This window comes from Elephas maximus, chromosome X (genome assembly GCF_024166365.1).
Source record: "Elephas maximus indicus isolate mEleMax1 chromosome X, mEleMax1 primary haplotype, whole genome shotgun sequence".
Taxonomy (NCBI): domain Eukaryota; kingdom Metazoa; phylum Chordata; class Mammalia; order Proboscidea; family Elephantidae; genus Elephas; species Elephas maximus.
In genome coordinates, this window is record NC_064846.1 from 144,948,559 (window position 1) to 144,965,972 (window position 17,414).

The 17,414-nt window shown below is 39.9% G+C and overlaps 1 protein-coding gene across 12 annotated transcripts in view; it reads left to right on the forward strand.

Moving 5' to 3' along the window:
- The window catches only part of DMD (dystrophin), a 2,447,064-nt gene that overhangs the window by 1,709,174 nt on the left and 720,476 nt on the right, over positions 1–17,414 (forward strand). For all 12 annotated transcript variants that reach the window (XM_049872854.1, XM_049872851.1, XM_049872858.1 and 9 more), the window contains one exon: positions 14,184–14,416. In XM_049872854.1, the coding sequence (XP_049728811.1) occupies positions 14,184–14,416 (233 nt within the window). The remainder of the gene's footprint in view (positions 1–14,183; positions 14,417–17,414) is intronic.

Below are 17,414 nucleotides of genomic sequence, written 5' to 3' on the forward strand. Positions count from 1 at the left end.
GGTAATCTTTTTACTCTTTTCGTTAAGCCTTTGGATGAGCATAGGTGTTTGATTTTTAGGAGCTCCCACATGTAACATTTTTCTTGTTCTAAAATCCAAAAATAAAACTGGTTATCATGGATCTTTGAGTTCCACTTCTCTAGGTCTTGCACATGTATAGCATGGGTCCTCATTATGCTGAAATGTGAATGATTGATGAGAGATGAGCCATATATTTTATTTCCTCTTTTGAGTGAAGAGAAAGTAGGTAGACAAACATTAGTGCTTATTTGTTCATAGTATTTGTTTCTAAGTTTTCCAACTTGTACCTACAGAGTACAAATATTTACAGGAAAGAGGTGCGGTTCTTCCTTGCCTACACACGATAGATTGTCCTTTCTTGGAGTACATACATGATTTCTAATTTTGTTAACAATACTCCCTAACTCTTACTTATTGCATTAAACTACATGTTATCCTTTCAAATATTCAAGAAGAAAAATATCCCCCAACATTGATTACATGAAGTACAGTTACTTTTTCTATTGGTGAGATGGAAGTAGCTAAACAATCTTTCTAATAACCCACCATATTTAACAGTAATGCGATTTTACCACATATACTATTGTTGTCATCTATTGATGTGGAATAATGAGTAGGAAGGGAATATTTAAAGACACTCTTTAGATGTGTCCTCATGTAATTGTTAGTGTGTGTCCAATAATTTATCATTTAGTGAGTTGGCTGATTTTTCCAATGTATAAAGTGAAACAAACAAAAAAGTTACCCATATTAATACAACAAAGCCAGAAATAGAATATGTGCTTCTTGATTTTTATCAACCAAAGGAGACCTGTGAATCACAGAAAAACCATGCATGAATTCTTCAAAGGAAGTATGTATGCAAAACACATTGTCTCTGTGTGTTTTCTAAAAAGATTTAGTAGCTCCTTTAAAGCTCTAAGTAAAGCTGTTAGTCTGTCTAATCATGTACCCCTGAAACCAATTAAATTTCTAGACTAGACAAATGTTCTTCAAAAAATAAGAGTTCCCTTCTAAAGCCAACACCTTTTAATTTACAAAATACACAGAGCAAAGCTGTGGTTTGCAATAGTATATTACACCTACTGTAATTCATGCTACTATTCTAGTCTGCCAAACTCAATTCCTTTCAAATATTTTCAGCCTGATTTTCTGTCTACTTAATTATGGTAAAAGAAACACAATGCTTGGTGAAGTCATTTTCATTTTCTAATGAATGCGTGAGAGAGGCATTCTGCTACAATTCTCAGTAGTCAGACTATCTGTAAATAATGATATATACATATAATTATTTCCAATATTATTTAAATAGAAATATTACTAAAATAGAAAACCAAGAAAATACATATACATGGGTAGTCCTAGAGGCAAATCTTTCTAGTAAAAATTATATGTGTGTGTGTTTATGTATTTAATTTTTAATTAAATGTTAAGTATAAAAATGGTTTAATTGTAATACAGGTGACCCTGTCAAGAAGTGATTGAGGAGAAAATACTCCAGCATCTTTGCTGGAGGGATGGTTAATAGGGATGGACACCAGAAGGATTATTTTCCATCAGGACCCTGTCTTAGGCTAGGTTCTCTAGAGAAGCAAAACCAGTGAAGGGAATATACATATACAGAGCGAGAGATTTATCTCAAGGAAATGGATCGCACAGTTGTAGAGTTTGGCAACTCCCAAGTCTGTGGGTTAACCATCAGGCTAGAGGCTTCCCCTGACTCACATAGCTGCAGAGACTGATGAACCCAAGATCGGTAGGTCAGATGGCAGGCTGCTGACTGATGGGCTGCAGAGGCTGATGAATCCAAGATTGGGAGACAATATGGGAGGCCGCTGTCTCAAGTCCCAAGAACCGGAGATCAGAGGATGACAAGCCAGATGCAGGATCCAAAGAGAGTAAAAGCCAGAGAGCTTTGCCAGAACAACCATACATACGGGACAAAGGCCAGACTCCTGAGGAAACTCCCCTTACAACTGATAGGCTAATCATATCAGATAACATCATGGAGATGATTACATTATATCATAAAATGGAGGATAGCTACATCATTACATATCTGCCAAACTACATCATTACATAACTGCCAAACCACCGAGAATCATGGCCTAGCCAAGTTGATACACAACCTTAACTGTCACAGTGCAACCCTTGTCAACTTGGCACCTGTACACATATCCTTAAACCATACACAATCTCTAAATAAAGACAATTACAAAGTCATACTCAGGCCTAACATGATACAACTAACAAGTGTACAACCAAAAATGCACTAGTCCCCTTTACATCTTATATTTTATAAGCAAACAAAAATATTTGATGTACACATACAAGGAAGAAGCACTCATTACAATTATAGTCCTCATTTCTGCAACTGGCCACATAGTAGTAACTGGTATTTAGATCTATCTTCTTCCACAACCCATTTCATATTCCCTTTGCCCTCAGCAAGTACCTTGGCTGATAGTGGTTCTTTGCATGGTGGGGTGACCCAAACCTTCATCCCTGAAGGGTCTGGGCCATTAGTAGTCATATCAGAATTGGGTTGCTGTACTTTTCCATTGACTTTAATCACAGGGCATGGTAGTACTAAGAGACGCCTGTATTTCAGACATACTGTTCTTTACACCCATTATGTAACAAAAGTCTGATTTCCCCTTGGTAGTCAGGATCAATCACACCAGCCAATATGGTAACTCCCTTCTTTGCCTGTTGATCCAGAGGCATGAGGAGCCCAAAGTGACTGGGTGACATTCTTAACTTCTAGTTCAGTGGAATCCATATTGTGTCTCCAGGTGGGAGCATTCCTCCCTTTGGACCTAAGATTTCTAGACCCACAAAGCACAGGGTTTCAGGAACAGGAAGCAAAAATTTTGTGAGCGGGTCACTAGGGGTAATAGTGATTGGTACCACTCCCATTTCTACCCCTTGTTTCCTGGAACTGTGAATCCTGGCTATAAGAGAAACAGCACCATATATCGGATGCTGGTTTAGAGCACATACAGCTTCTTAGAGAACATTGCCCCAAACCTGCAAAGTATTACCACCTAGCTGGCGCCTTAATTGTGTCTTTAGAAGACCATTGCATCATTTTATCAAGCCAGCTTCTTCAAGACGATGGGGAACATGGTAAGACCAGTGAACTCCATGAGCATGGGCCCATTGCCACACGTCATTTGCTGTGAAGTGAGTCCCTTGGGATACCATGATGGTGAATAAAGCATGGTGAGTCCAGGGATGGTAGTTTTGTCAGAAGAATTGCATACAGGGAAGGCAAATCTGTATCCAGAGTAAATTCTATTCCAGCAAGAACAAAATGCTGCCCTTTCCATGATGAAAGCAGTTCAATGTAATCAACTTGCCACCAGGTTGCTGGTTGATCACCTCAAGAAATGGTGCCATATCAGGAACTCAGTGTTGGTCTCTGCTGCTGGAAGATTGGGCACTCAGCAGTGACTGTAGTTAAGCTGACCTTGGTGAGTGGAATTCCATGTTGCTGAGCCCATGCATAACCTCCATCTCTGCCACCATGGCCACTTTGTTCATGAGTCCATTGGGCAATGACGGGAGTGGCAGGGGAAAGAGGATGACTGGTTTCTGCAGAATGCATCATCCTATCCACTCGATTGTTAAAATCCTCAGCTATCAAGGTCACTCTTTGGTGAGCATTCATGTAAGATACAAATACCTTCACTTCTTTGGCCCAGTCAGAGAGGTCTATCCACATGCCTCTTCCCCATACCTCCTTGTCACCAATTTTCCAATTGTATTCTTCCAAAGTTCCTGACCATCCAGCCAAACCATTGGCCACAGCCCATGAATCAATATACAATCGTACATCTGGCCATTCCTCCTTCTAAGCAAAGTGGACAACCATGTGCACTGCTTGAAGTTCTACCCACTGGGAGGATTTCCATTCTCTACTTTCCTTCAGGGAGGTCCCAGAAAGGGGCTACAGTGCTGACACTGCCCACTTTTTTTTTTCACCTTATCAATGTTATCTTTATTTTTTAAACCTAATACAAAGTGTTCATATCATAGGTTAGGTTCATTGCTTCAGCATTTCATTTCTTCATCCCAAAACTACGTGCAAATCTACTCACCCAACCAAGGGAAATAGAATTGCCATCTGCAGCCTCCTACCACAGCTGAGGTTACACACTTGACATCAGGGCAGGAGGCCTGTGTCTACCTGCCAGGACTAGAGTGTGCGTACTGAAAGGAAGCCCCTGCCCCCTTTCTTCTTATTCTAAGGCTCTTGCCTGCTGTGTTAACAGGAACTTTATGAACCTTCATGTAAATTTAACTGAACACTAAAGCTTCAGTTTTTTGCAACCTGGTTCCTTTCCTAAAAATGATGCATCCCGTAAGTTTTTCCCTTAGGTTACACTTTATCCCTGTTATAATGAGATTTTCTAAGTCCAGTTATGCACATACTGTTACCTTTGGCATTCAAGCCTATTTGTGTACTGATGGGGTTTTGACACCCTACTTAGGTTACAATTGTAACCCTTTTTTTTTTTATTAACTTTTATTGAGCTTCAAGTGAACGTTTACAAATCAAGTCAGACTGTCACATATAAGTTTATATACACCTTACTCCGTACTCCCACTTGCTCTCCCCCTAATGAGTCAGCCCTTCCAGTCTCTCCTTTCGTGACAATTTTGCCAGCTTCCAACTCTCTCTATCCTCCCATCCCCCCTCCAGACAGGAGATGCCAACACAGTCTCAAGTGTCCACCTGATATAATTAGCTCACTCTTCATCAGCATCTCTCTCCTACCCACTGTCCAGTCCCTTTCATATCTGATGAGTTGTCTTCGGGAATGGTTCCTGTCCTGGGCCAACAGAAGGTCTGGGGACCATGACTGCCGGGATTCCTCTAGTCTCAGTCAGACCATGAAGTATGGTCTTTTTGTGAGAATTTGCGGTCTGCATCCCACTGATCTCCTGCTCCCTCAGGGGTTCTCTGTTGTGCTCCCTGTCAGGGCAGTCATCGATTGTGGCCAGGCACCAACTAGTTCTTCTGGTCTCAGGATGATGTAGGTCTCTGGTTCATGTGGCCCTTTCTGTCTCTTGGGCTCTTAATTATCGTGTGACCTTGGTGTTCTTCATTTTCCTTTGCTCCAGGTGGGTTGAGACCAATTGCTGCATCTTAGATGCCCGCTTGTTAGCATTTAAGACCCCAGATGCCACATTTCAAAGTGGGATGCAGAATGTTTTCATAATAGAATTATTTTGCCAATTGACTTAGAAGTCCCCTTAAACCATGGTCCCCAAACCCCCAGAATTGCTCCGCTGACCTTTGAAGCATTCATTTTATCCCGGAAACTTCTTTGCTTTTGGTCCAGTCCAGTTGAGCTGACCTTCCATGTATTGAGTATTGTCCTTCCCTTCACCTAAAGCAGTTCTTATCTACTAATTAATCAGTAAAAAACCCTCTCCCACCCTCCCTCCCTCCCCCCCTCATAACCACAAAAGTATGTGTTCTTCTCAGTTTATACTATTTCTCAAGATCTTATAATAGTGGTCTTATACAATATTTGTCCTTTTGCCTCTGACTAATTTCGCTCAGCATAATGCCTTCCAGGTTCCTCCATGTTATGAAATGTTTCACAGATTCGTCACTGTTCTTTATCGATGCGTAGTATTCCATTGTGTGAATATACCACAATTTATTTAAGCATTCATCCGTTGATGGACACCTTGGTTGCTTCCAGCTTTTTGCTATTGTAAACAGAGCTGCAATAAACATGGGTGTGCATATATCTGTTTGTGTGAAGACTCTTATTTCTCTAGGGTATATTCCGAGGAGTGGGATTTCTGGGTTGTATGGTAGTTCTATTTCTAACTGTTTAAGATAACGCCAGATAGATTTCCAAAGTGGTTGTACCATTTTACATTCCCACCAGCAGTGTGTAAGAGTTCCAATCTCTCCGCAGCCTCTCCAACATTTATTATTTTGTGTTTTTTGGATTAATGCCAGCCTTGTTGGAGTGAGATGGAATCTCATCGTAGTTTTAATTTGCATTTCTCTAATGGCTAATGATCGAGAGCATTTTCTCATGTGTCTGTTAGCTGCCTGAATATCTTCTTTTGTGAAGTGCGTGTTCATATCCTTTGCCCACTTTTTGATTGGGTTGTTTGTCTTTTTGTGGTTGAGTTTTGACAGAATCATATAGATTTTAGAGATCAGGTGCTGGTCAGAGATGTCATAGCTGAAAATTCTTTCCCAGTCTGTAGGTGGTCTTTTTACTCTTTTGGTGAAGTCTTTAGATGAGCATAGGTGTTTGATTTTTAGGAGCTCCCAGTTATCTGGTTTCTCTTCGTCATTTTTGGTAATGTTTTGTATTGTGTTTATGCCTTGTATTAGGGCTCCTAGGGTTGTCCCTATTTTTTCTTCCATGATCTTTATCGTTTTAGTCTTTATGTTTAGGTCTTTGATGCACTTGGAGTTAGTTTTTGTGCATGGTGTGAGGTATGGGTCCTGTTTCATTTTTTTGCAGATGGATATCCAGTTATGCCAGCACCATTTGTTAAAAAGACTATCTTTTCCCCAATTAACTGACACTGGGCCTTTTTCAAATATCGGCTGCTCATATGTGGATGGATTTATATCTGGGTTCTCAATTCTGTTCCACTGGTCTATATGCCTGTTGTTGTACCAGTACCAGGCTGTTTTGACTACTGTGGCTGTATAATGGGTTCTGAAATCAGGTAGAGTGAGGCCTCCCACTTTCTTCTTCTTTTTCAGTAATGCTTTGCTTATCCGAGGCTTCTTTCCCTTCCATATGAGGTTGGTGATTAGTTGCTGCCCACTTTTGAGTGATGCCTGCACATTGCACAGAACCACCTATAAACCAGGCACAAGTTCTTTTCCTCAGTCAATTCATCATAAGGAATTCCCCATGAGACCATAGGTGCAGACTGGGAAAGGGCAGGTAATGTGGCAGGAATGGAGACCATGGGCATTTGGGACACTTCCTCATGCAAATTACTTGTGTCTTCCGGTCCTGCTCTGGCCCAATCTTGTAAATACCACTTCCATTTAATGATGGAGTGCTGCTGTGCATGCCCGACTCTATGGCTCTGAGTCAGACAACACCCAGTTCATGATGGGCAGCTCAGGCCATGCAGTTACTTGGTGGCCTTGGTTAAGCATTCAATCTCTACTAAGCCCCAGTAACATGTCAAAAGCTATTTCTCAAAAGGAGAGTACTTATCTGCAGAGGATGGTAGGGCTTTGCTCCAAAATCCTGAAGGCCTGTGGTGTGATTCACCGATACCTGCCTGCCAAAGACTCCAAACAGCATCTCTATCTGCCACTGACACTTCCAACACCATTGGATCAGCTGGATCATGTGGCCCAATTGGGAGAGTGGCGTGCACAGCAGCCTGGACCTGTTGCAGAGCCTTCTCTTGTTCTGGGCTCCACTCAAAACTAGCAGCTTTTCTAGTCACTTGATAAACAGGCCAGAGTAGCACACCTAAATGAGGGATACGATGTCTCCAAAATCCAAAGAGGCTCATCAGGTGTTGTCCCTCCTTTTTAGTTATGGTTGGTGCCAAAATCAGTAACTTATCCTTCACTATAGAAGGAATATCTAGACATAACCCACACTACAAATTTCCCTGAGGTGGGAGGCACCTGAATTTTTGTTGGATTGATTTCCCACCCTCTAGCACACAAATGTTTTACCAATAAGTTCAGAGTCATTGATACTTCTTTCTTACTAGGTCAAATCAGCATACTGTCATCAATGTAATGGACCAGTGTGATGTCTTGTGGAAGGGAAAGGTGATTGAGGTCTCTGTGAACTAGATTATGACGTAGGGCTGGAGAATTGATATACCCCTGAGGTAGGACAGTGTAGTTGTATTGTTGGCCTTCCTAGCTGAAGGCAAACAGCTTCTGATATTCCTTCAAAATTGGATCAAGAAAAATGAATTGGCCAGATCAATAGCTGCATACCAGGTACCAGGAGATATATTAATTTAGTCAAGCAATGAAACCACATCTGGAATAGCAGATGCAGTTGGAGCTACCACCTAGTTACATTTACAGTAATCCACTGTCATTCTCCAAGAACTATGTGTTTTTTGCACAGGCCAAATAGACGAGTTGAATGGGGATGTGGCGGGAATCACCACCCCTGTATCCGTCAAGTCCTTGATGGTGGTAGTAATCTCTGAAATCCCTCCAGGAATGCAGTCTTACTTTTGGTTTACTATTTTGCTAGGTAGGGGCAGTCCTAATGGCTTCCACTTGCTTTTCCTACCATAATAGCCCTTACTCCACTTGTCAGGAATCCAATGTGGGGGTTCTGCCAGTTACTAAGTATATTATTCCAATTATGCATTCTGGAACTGGAAAAATCACTATAGGATAGGCTCTGGGGGCCGCTAGACCCAGTGTGAGATGAACCTGAGCTAAAACTTCATTAACAACCTGACCTTCATACGCCCCCACTCTGACTGGTGGGCCACAGTGATGTTTTGGGTCTCCTGGAATTAGTGTCAGTTCAGAGCCATTGTCCAGTAACCCCCAAAAAGTCTGATTATTTCCTTTTCCCCAGTGAACAGTCACTCTCATAAAACGCCATAGATACCATTGGAGAAGGCTGGGAGTAACATTAACAGTATAAGTTTTTTGCAGTGTAGTGGACTCCTTCCTCAAGGAGAACAGGCCTCTCCTTCATTCAAGGGGTTATAAGTCTGTAAACTTGGATCACATCTGGGAATTGATTGAGGGGTTGTGATTATTCTGGCTATTTGAGTTAGACTGCTGTTCCATTGACCTAGAAGTCTTCTGACTGGACAGATCAAGTAGATTTCCTGTCTATTTCACTCCAAGGGACACCATGACTAAGTAGCCTATGCCATAAATCCATGTGAACCAGACTATTCTGATTACTGCTTTGACTCCACTGTTGATTACACCCACCTTGTCTTTGTTGTTTGAGTGCCACCACTTGGCCCCTACCACCATGGTGTCCAATCGGCCCCACTGCAGTTAAAAATAGTAATAAAACCTGTTTCTATCAAGTCTATTCCAATTCATAATGACCCTATAGGACAGAGTAGAACTGCCCCCATAGGGTTTTCAAGGAGCATCTGGTGGATTCCAACTGCCAACCTTTTGGTTAGCAGCCAAGCTCTTAACCACTGTGCCACCAGGGCTCTGTTTGGTGTCTTAATTCTGTTAGGGCAGCTCCCATGGTCAAAAAAACCTCACTTACATATGATAGCAATCACAGCAGTCTTTAAGGATGCCGGAGCTTCCTTCACAAATTTGTTCCTCATCATTGTGGTAAATGGTGTGTCCTCTGGGCAATCCATGTGTGGGTTTGTGGGTCTAACCTGACAAATCCACTCTAGCCAATTTCTCTAAGCCTTTGGATACTTTCTTCTACAGTATACCAACTGGCACTTCAACTTGATTTAGCATAGGCCACTGTGTAAATCCATGCTTCAGTGAACCAACAAAATAAACTGTTAGATCCTTTCCTAACCTCTTGAGCTGAAACACTGAATGCAGAACCTATGTTTACTGGGTGCATATCAATAAACTTAGACTGATTCAACTTTATGTTCCTTGCACCATTATCCCACACCCTTAGTAACTATTCCCACACATATTCCCCAAGTTTCTGTTTGTACATATTAGAGAAGTGAAACAGTTCTTTTGGAGTATAGCATACCTCCTCCTGGGTCACATTTTGTTCTTCACCTTTTGGGGCTTGCTGGATCTTAAGTCTAGTTATAGGTCTAGAAGCAAAAATGGGTGGTGTGGATGCGTTCTGAGAACATTCAGCAATGTCTTGCAAGGCATCTACCCCAGGCAACATCCCAGGCAATATCTCAGACAAAGGCTTTTCAGACACAGCTGGGTTAATCTCATCAGATGGGGGTGGAGGGGCTATTAGTTTTACTGGAGAGGGTGGCTTAGCTGACAAAGATGGAGTAATCTCTTCAGATGATAGTGAGAGGGCTGATTCTGTTTGCAGGAGTGATTCAATGGAATTTAGGGGCTCAGTGTCCCCAGCTTCTTGATTATCTCCCCATATGTCCCCATGTTAATTTTCCAGAACTCATTTCTTCCAATTCAATGCCCTCAGTTTAACTTTAGACACCATTTCAGGTTGAGAATTCACTTGGCATTATAATTCAGCCACTCTTACCTTAAGACTCTGGGTTTGATTTTCAGCAATACCAGCTCTGTTACTACCAGGAATGAAGCTTTCTTTCTTTCAAGGACACAAGTAGCAATTTTGAAGTCATTATGCAGTGCTTGAGCTGTGACTCTGAAGCCCTAAGCTCATCTCTGTCTTTCACCACTTTGTCTAGCAAAACTAGGACTAACCAACCAGCTTTCTTATGCTTCTCATTCTGACAAATTGTAGAAAAGTATCAAACATTTGATCACCCAGAACATCACCTCTCACCAATACCTGATCTATTGGTGGTGATATTTTCATATTTCTATTGCCACCTCATGCCATGTATTAGCAGTGTCCTCTTTAGTACTGGAAGCGAGTCATCAACATCTTTAAGTCTAACCAGACTTGAGAATCAATTTAGAAAACTCATCCTTACGTTTTTGTTTCTCTAGAAACACTCTCAGTACCAAATGTTTTAGGCTGGGTTCTCTAGACAAGCAAAACAGGTGAAGTGTGTATATATATGGGGGGGGGGAGATTCATCTCAAGGAAATGGTTCACGTGGATGTAAAGGCTGGGAAATCCCAAGTCCATGGGTCAGGAGTCAGGCTGGAGGCTTCTCCAGACTCACACAGCTGCAGAGGCTGATGAACCCAAGAACAGCAGGTCAGATGGGAGGCTGCTGGCTCAAGTCTCAAGAACCAGAGGTCAGATGACGATGAGGCAGATGAAGGATCCAGAGTGAGCAAAAGCCAGAAAGCTTTGTCAGGACACCCATATATATTGGATACAAGCCACACCCCCCAAGGAAACCCTCCCTTACAACTGATTGGCTTATTGCATCAGATCACATCGTGGAGGTGATTCCATTATATCGCAAAATGGAAGATTACATAACTGCCAAAAGACATCATTACATAACAGCTAAACCACTGTCTGCCTCAAGCAGTGGCTCTCCTTCCGTTATTTTCCTGGTCTAACAATAGCTAAAATGACCTAAATAGCAAAAACCCAGGCATGTTTTGTGTTCTAGCCTTCCCGAAACCATTTCTACAGATTGGTGTTATCTTTTAGCACTTGCCATGGGTTGAAGGACTCTACATTTACTAAAAAGCTTACTGTGCAGATGATTTTTTTTTAGTTTTATTCATGTGTTCATTGGGCATCAGTTTAGCACCTACTATATTCCAGAGCCTCTGCAAGGCATAGGGAATAGAGCAGTGAGCAAGAAGGACACAGTTTCTCCTCCCTTTCCCACCCATGGAGAGATGTTCTCAGATGGTAAATGCTGGAGTAGAGGAGTTCAGAAATGAATCTGTCTATAAATGAGATAATGCTGCATTGCTCAACTGCTCAGCCTTCTTCTGAATCTGCTTCAACTATCCTTTTTTTTTTGGTGCTACTTTTTCTTTTCTCCTCATTAGAGGATTTTGTGATTGTATTGCACCAATGTGTTTGCACATATATTTTATCTCGAATCATTCTTCCTTTTTGAGTCTCTGGCCCTGGTGTTGTGTCTTTCTTTTCCATAGACTTCCCCCCACCCCCAAATGTGCTTTCTAGAAAATGCTAGTGGTTTTCTCATTGAAGTCTGATAAGTCCCTGCATTCTTATCCTTCACTATTATGAATTTTAAGATGGCATGATCATTTCCATTTCATTAAACACTCCTTTTTTTTAGTCAGAAGCAAGTTCAGAAGGAAAAGATAAAATACTCCTGCTGCTTTTTGCAAGCCAAATTTTCAATAAGTAAAGGTAAAAAACAAGTGTTTTCTGACACTTCCCCTAACCTTGAAGTCCTCCCAAACTACTGTGTATCTATTTGAGAGCAAGTTGTCCATGTTTTCCAGTCAGCCAGGCTTCCTGCAGTTAGCTCCTGCAGTGATATTTTAATTTAGCTCTCTTTTCTTCCCTACCCATGCATGCTCCCCAGGGATTCTGCTCATCTCCTAGAATCCCTTTTAAGATTTCTGGATCTTGTTGACTCCCATGCTTTCTCCTACTGGACTGTGGACCACAAGATGCTATTTCTGCTTCAGATCATGTTTCATTCTTTTTGAAAAGAGTCTCAGACTAGTGAAATTGTTTCAAGCAACAAAATTTATTCTTTAGCTCCTCAGTCATTACTTCTTGGTGTTAGTTTTGATTCTATGGAACACCTCATACTTTTTTCCCCCTTTCTGCCTTCTTGAAGCGATTTCTTCCATCTCTAGGGACCTCTTCCCTCTGTTGTCTCCCTCTTATTGTCTCTTGAAAGCTTGAGAAAAGAGAGACATTCTGCCATCTCCCTCGACATCTTCTCTCATAAGACGACAACCCTAAAAGTATAAAGAGTAATACAACCATGAAAAATAATTTATGACCACCTCAGAATGGAAATCCAACATGGCACATTTTCCTTCTGCTCCTAGAACCCGTTACATTGTTGCCCATGCCTCTAGGGTTTTCCATTGAGATGTCTTTTGCAGTTTTCCTGGAAAGCTTTGAACTACATAGTCAATTACTTGTTTGTCACTGATCTCCTGGATATATTAGGCTTCTAAGGCCATTGCTTATAAACTAGATTAGGCATTCCTTCTCCCCCTCCACTCACCTCCAGTAACCCAGCTGTTTGTTAGTTTTTAGGACCCATTCACAAGAGGAATTTCAGCCCACTTCGATAACTATAGAGCCACTCACAGACATTTGAATGTGTTTTCTGCAAATATTTCACATGTTTCTTGCCCTTTTCCTCAAGCTCTTACCATTTTTGTTCATCACTGTGTTTATTATTTACCAAAAACACCAAGCCAAACCCGTTGTCGTCGAGGTGATTCCGACTCATAGCCACCATATAGGACAGAGTTGAACTGCCTCATAGAGTTTCCAAGGAGCACCTGCCGACCTTTTGGTTAGCAGCCATAGCATCTAATCACTACGCCACCAGGGTTTCCTATTATTTACCCAATATGCATTAAAAAAATTACCTGACATTATTGATTACCTACTAGTATCAGGCACTGTGCTAGTATGATTAGGAGGGGGAGGGAGAGGAGGAGGATCATGATGATAATGATGACGTTGTTTCTGACATTGTTCTATGTACATGTCTTGTATTAGTCATTTAATCGACACACCTGCCCCCATGACACTTACCCTATTACTATGCGTCCTTTATTGAGGAGAAAAACTGAAGTTTAAAGAGGTTGAGTAACTTAACCAAGGCAAAGAGGGGGATTCTCTCCCAGGCATTTGTATTCCTAGCCTTCAAATCTTAGCAATCACCATGCAATATCTTCCATCCTGTGTTTAGTACTATTAATATTCATTTAATATTTCCTAATGACCTTGAAACAATGTGCCATGTCCAAATAGAATAACTTTATTAGTTCTCATCTTCCGAAAATAATGTAGCTTGGTTTTTCTTCACTGCTAGCCACTTTATTACCACTTGGAAAGAAAAGAAAAAATATGATATGCTGCTCCCAATATAAAATACACAACTAAGACAAGAACATTTCGTTGGCTTTGATTTCCCTGGGGTCCACCTCCAAATTAATTTACTTTCTATTCAAGGAAATCATAAGTCAGAAATAAGAGCTTATCCAGTCTTTTCCTTTGCTTCTTTTTTTTTTTTCCTTGAATGAAAAAAAAAAGGTAACACTTATTCACCTGGCAAGGCCTGATTACTTTTGTTCCCTTTACTGATTCCACAATCTATGTAATTGTTATTGAGAAGGACTATGAGATTTAATTTTTTTGGACATAAAAATAAGCAAAATCATTTTGAAAGATTGTTAAATGTATATTAACGAAAATTTTGAGTCTGAATTTTCGTGTCATGTATTACTATTCAAAGTAACTACATTGTTAGAAAAATCATATACTGTCATAAACAATATTTTGGCTCCAATTGTTGCCTTTCAATTAAAGTTGATTTATTGTTATTGAAGTTGGCTCCTTAGCTTGTGTTTCTAATTTTTATTTTCTTTTTTTCCTTTTTGCAAAAAAAAAAAAAATTAGCTCCAAGTCAGACTGTTACTCTGGTGACGCAACCTGTGGTTACCAAGGAAACTACTATCTCCAAAGTAGAAATGCCATCTTCCCTGCTGTTGGAGGTACCTGCTCTGGCGGATTTCAACCGGGCTTGGACAGAACTTACTGACTGGCTTTCTCTGCTTGATCGAGTTATAAAATCGCAGAGAGTGATGGTGGGTGATCTTGAAGACATCAACGAGATGATCATCAAGCAGAAGGTATGGGGGAAAAACAAGATAAAAGCTGACAGAGACTGTTCTTTAAAAGTAAAGTTTTTCCACAGATCCTTTCACCCTCCTAACCTATTTCCCACCAGTTTTTAGGCAGCTTTTTTCTATCAGCAAACACACTACTCTCTCTATTCAGCCTAAGTGTGATTGAGGATACAAATTAATGCAATTATCTAAAACAGCCATAAATTGAAAAAGGAAAAATTATAAACCTTACAAGTATAGTTGTCTTAATTAAATTCACTAAAAAACTGGTATTTAAAAGATCTATTTAATACCAAATGAGTAGCTCAATTAAGTTGTTTGTATTTAAACTGTTTGTTTTGGCGCTATGCAGCCATAACATATTATAGAATTAAATATAATAATCTGGGAGTTGGTTATTATCCAGTCTTCTAAGTGGTCTGTGCCAATTTTCTGCCTCCAATGATAAGGATAATTGAAAGTTAGTTAAAAATAAAAAAGAGAGAAGTACAAAACACAATAAATTTTTAAAAATACCCTGGATCTTAATGCTGGCATTTATGCAATGGCATATTCAAATAAACATGCTTTTTAATACAAAGCTTGCATTTCTCAATCTCGTTGGAATCCATTTTGCAAAAGTTTGACATCAGCTAGAAACATAAGAATACATTGATATAAATGTAGATTACCTAGCTAGAACAAATATACTATATATCTTTTATATTTCTGAATGAACAAGAAAAGTAGTTTTGAAAGGTTTATACACTATAGTTATTTTACTTTTAAAAGCTTTCAAGTTTTTCCTAAAGAAATAGGAAATTGTATTGAAGGTATATAGGTATTACAGAACTACCTTTTGAAAAAAAAAAAACAAGGCAAACAGAGTAAGGGCAATTTTTTTTTCAAATTAACTTCAGCACATCAGTAGAAATAATAATTTGACAGTAAACAACCTGCTTCTAAAATACCATCAACTTGCAGTCAGAAGACCTGGGTTCAGTGTCCTTCATTATTTTCAAATAACTTGATGTGGTCACATCATTCTCTGGGTCTTGGGTTCCTCTTCTGGGTACGGGAAGCACAGAATACACATACACCATATAGTGATGGATATGTGTGTGCGTAAAAAACCCACTGCCATGGAGTCAATTCTGACTCATACATACAAATGTAAATATTACATATAATCATATGTTGTTGTTGGGTGCCATTGATTCCGACTCATAGCAATCCCATGTGATGGAATAGAACTTCTCCATAGGATTTTCTTGACTATAATCTTTATGGGAGCAGATCTCTAGGTCTTTGTCCTGCAGAGCTGCTGAGTGGGTTCAAACCGCCAGCCTTCAATTAGCAGCCAAGCACTTAACTGTTGTACCACCAGGGCTCCCATATATATACACACACACACACACACACACACATATATACGTATATATATATTTTTTGTTCTTATATGTATGTGTGTGTGTGTGTGTGTGTGTGTGTGTGTTCTACTACTGCTTTATAACAGTTATTAGTAGCCACATTTTTCAGGAAAAGCGACTGAGGGGCATAGATGTCACACTTCTAGTAAGTAGCAGAATGAGGATTCAAATGCCAGTGTGTTCGATTCCTAAGCCTGTCTTCTTATATCTATACTGCCTGCCAGTAATTACTGAAACTGTAGTTATCATTTAGTGACGCATATGTATATGTCTTTTCTATGTCAGACACCATACTGAGCATTTTAGAATTACCATGTGCTGATACTTACAGAAATGAGGTACATTATTTCACAATCTTACATTGAGGTATAACAGTTCTTCCAGAACTTTTACTTACCAAAGAAGACAGTATGTTAAACTGTTTAAAGCAAAGGCTTTAGAGTCGTATTGTCTGGTTCAAAGTTTGGCTCCACTGCTGCAGCTGTGTGTGCTCAGGTAGTTTTTTCAACCTCCTTGAGTCTGTGTTTATCTAGTTGTAAAATTCAGATAATGACATATATATGAAGCCCTGGTGGCACAGTGGTGAAGCGCTTGGCTGCCAATCAAAAGGTCACCAGTTCAAATCCACCAGCCGCTCCTTGGAAATGCTATGTTGTAGTTCTACTCTGTCCTATAGGGTCACTATAAGTCAGAATCAACTAGACACCAAGGGGTTGGGTTTGGTTTTATGTAAAAAAAAAAAAAATTTATATATATATATAATATGCCTTCTCTTGCCAAATAATGGGAATGTCTACACTTGCTTTTTTCTCTCATATTAAAAAATAATTTATGAATATATAGTCAGTTCTTGACTCTTATAGCTTCATTCACTAAATGGTCATTGAAATGACCTTGGATTATCAGTAAACAAATATGTGGTGGCAAGAAGATAGATAATTCTAGAAGAAAACCCAGTGCTAGGGGAGGTATTTATTATAATAGGATAAAATGAATATTTCCTATATGTAAAGTATTAAAATAAAAAATCCTGTATTTAATATTTGAGGTGTGAGAAATGTATAAACTATGAAATGCTATCAATGCCTATTTGTTCACATATTCTTTTAACAAACTTTTATTGAGCTACTACTAAGTTCCTGGGGAATTCAGAGTTGAATAAGAAAGGAGTGCAAAAATTAAAGAGGACAAAGAGTAAAAAGCAGTGATAACACTAAGATAGAGATAAATTTCAGGATAGTATATTAGCACTAATGATATGCCAGTCACTGATCTGACTTCACATATATTATTTAATGCTAACAGTGATACATAAGGTATGAACTAAGGCACAGAGGGGTTAAGTAACCTGCCCAAAGGGGTCTGAATATGAGCTATCTGGTTCCAGAATCCCTACCGTTAACCACCATATTTTCTACTTCCCTGGGCATGTTTGAGCGATGCCCTGGGGACTTAATTCAGGGAGAATAAATCTAACTAAGCTAGGGAAGAGAATAGGTGTTAGGAAAATCTTCCTGAAGAATGTAAGACTTAAGTCGAATGTTGAAGAATGAGTTGGAATTAACCAGACGGATAAAACAAGGAAGGACAAT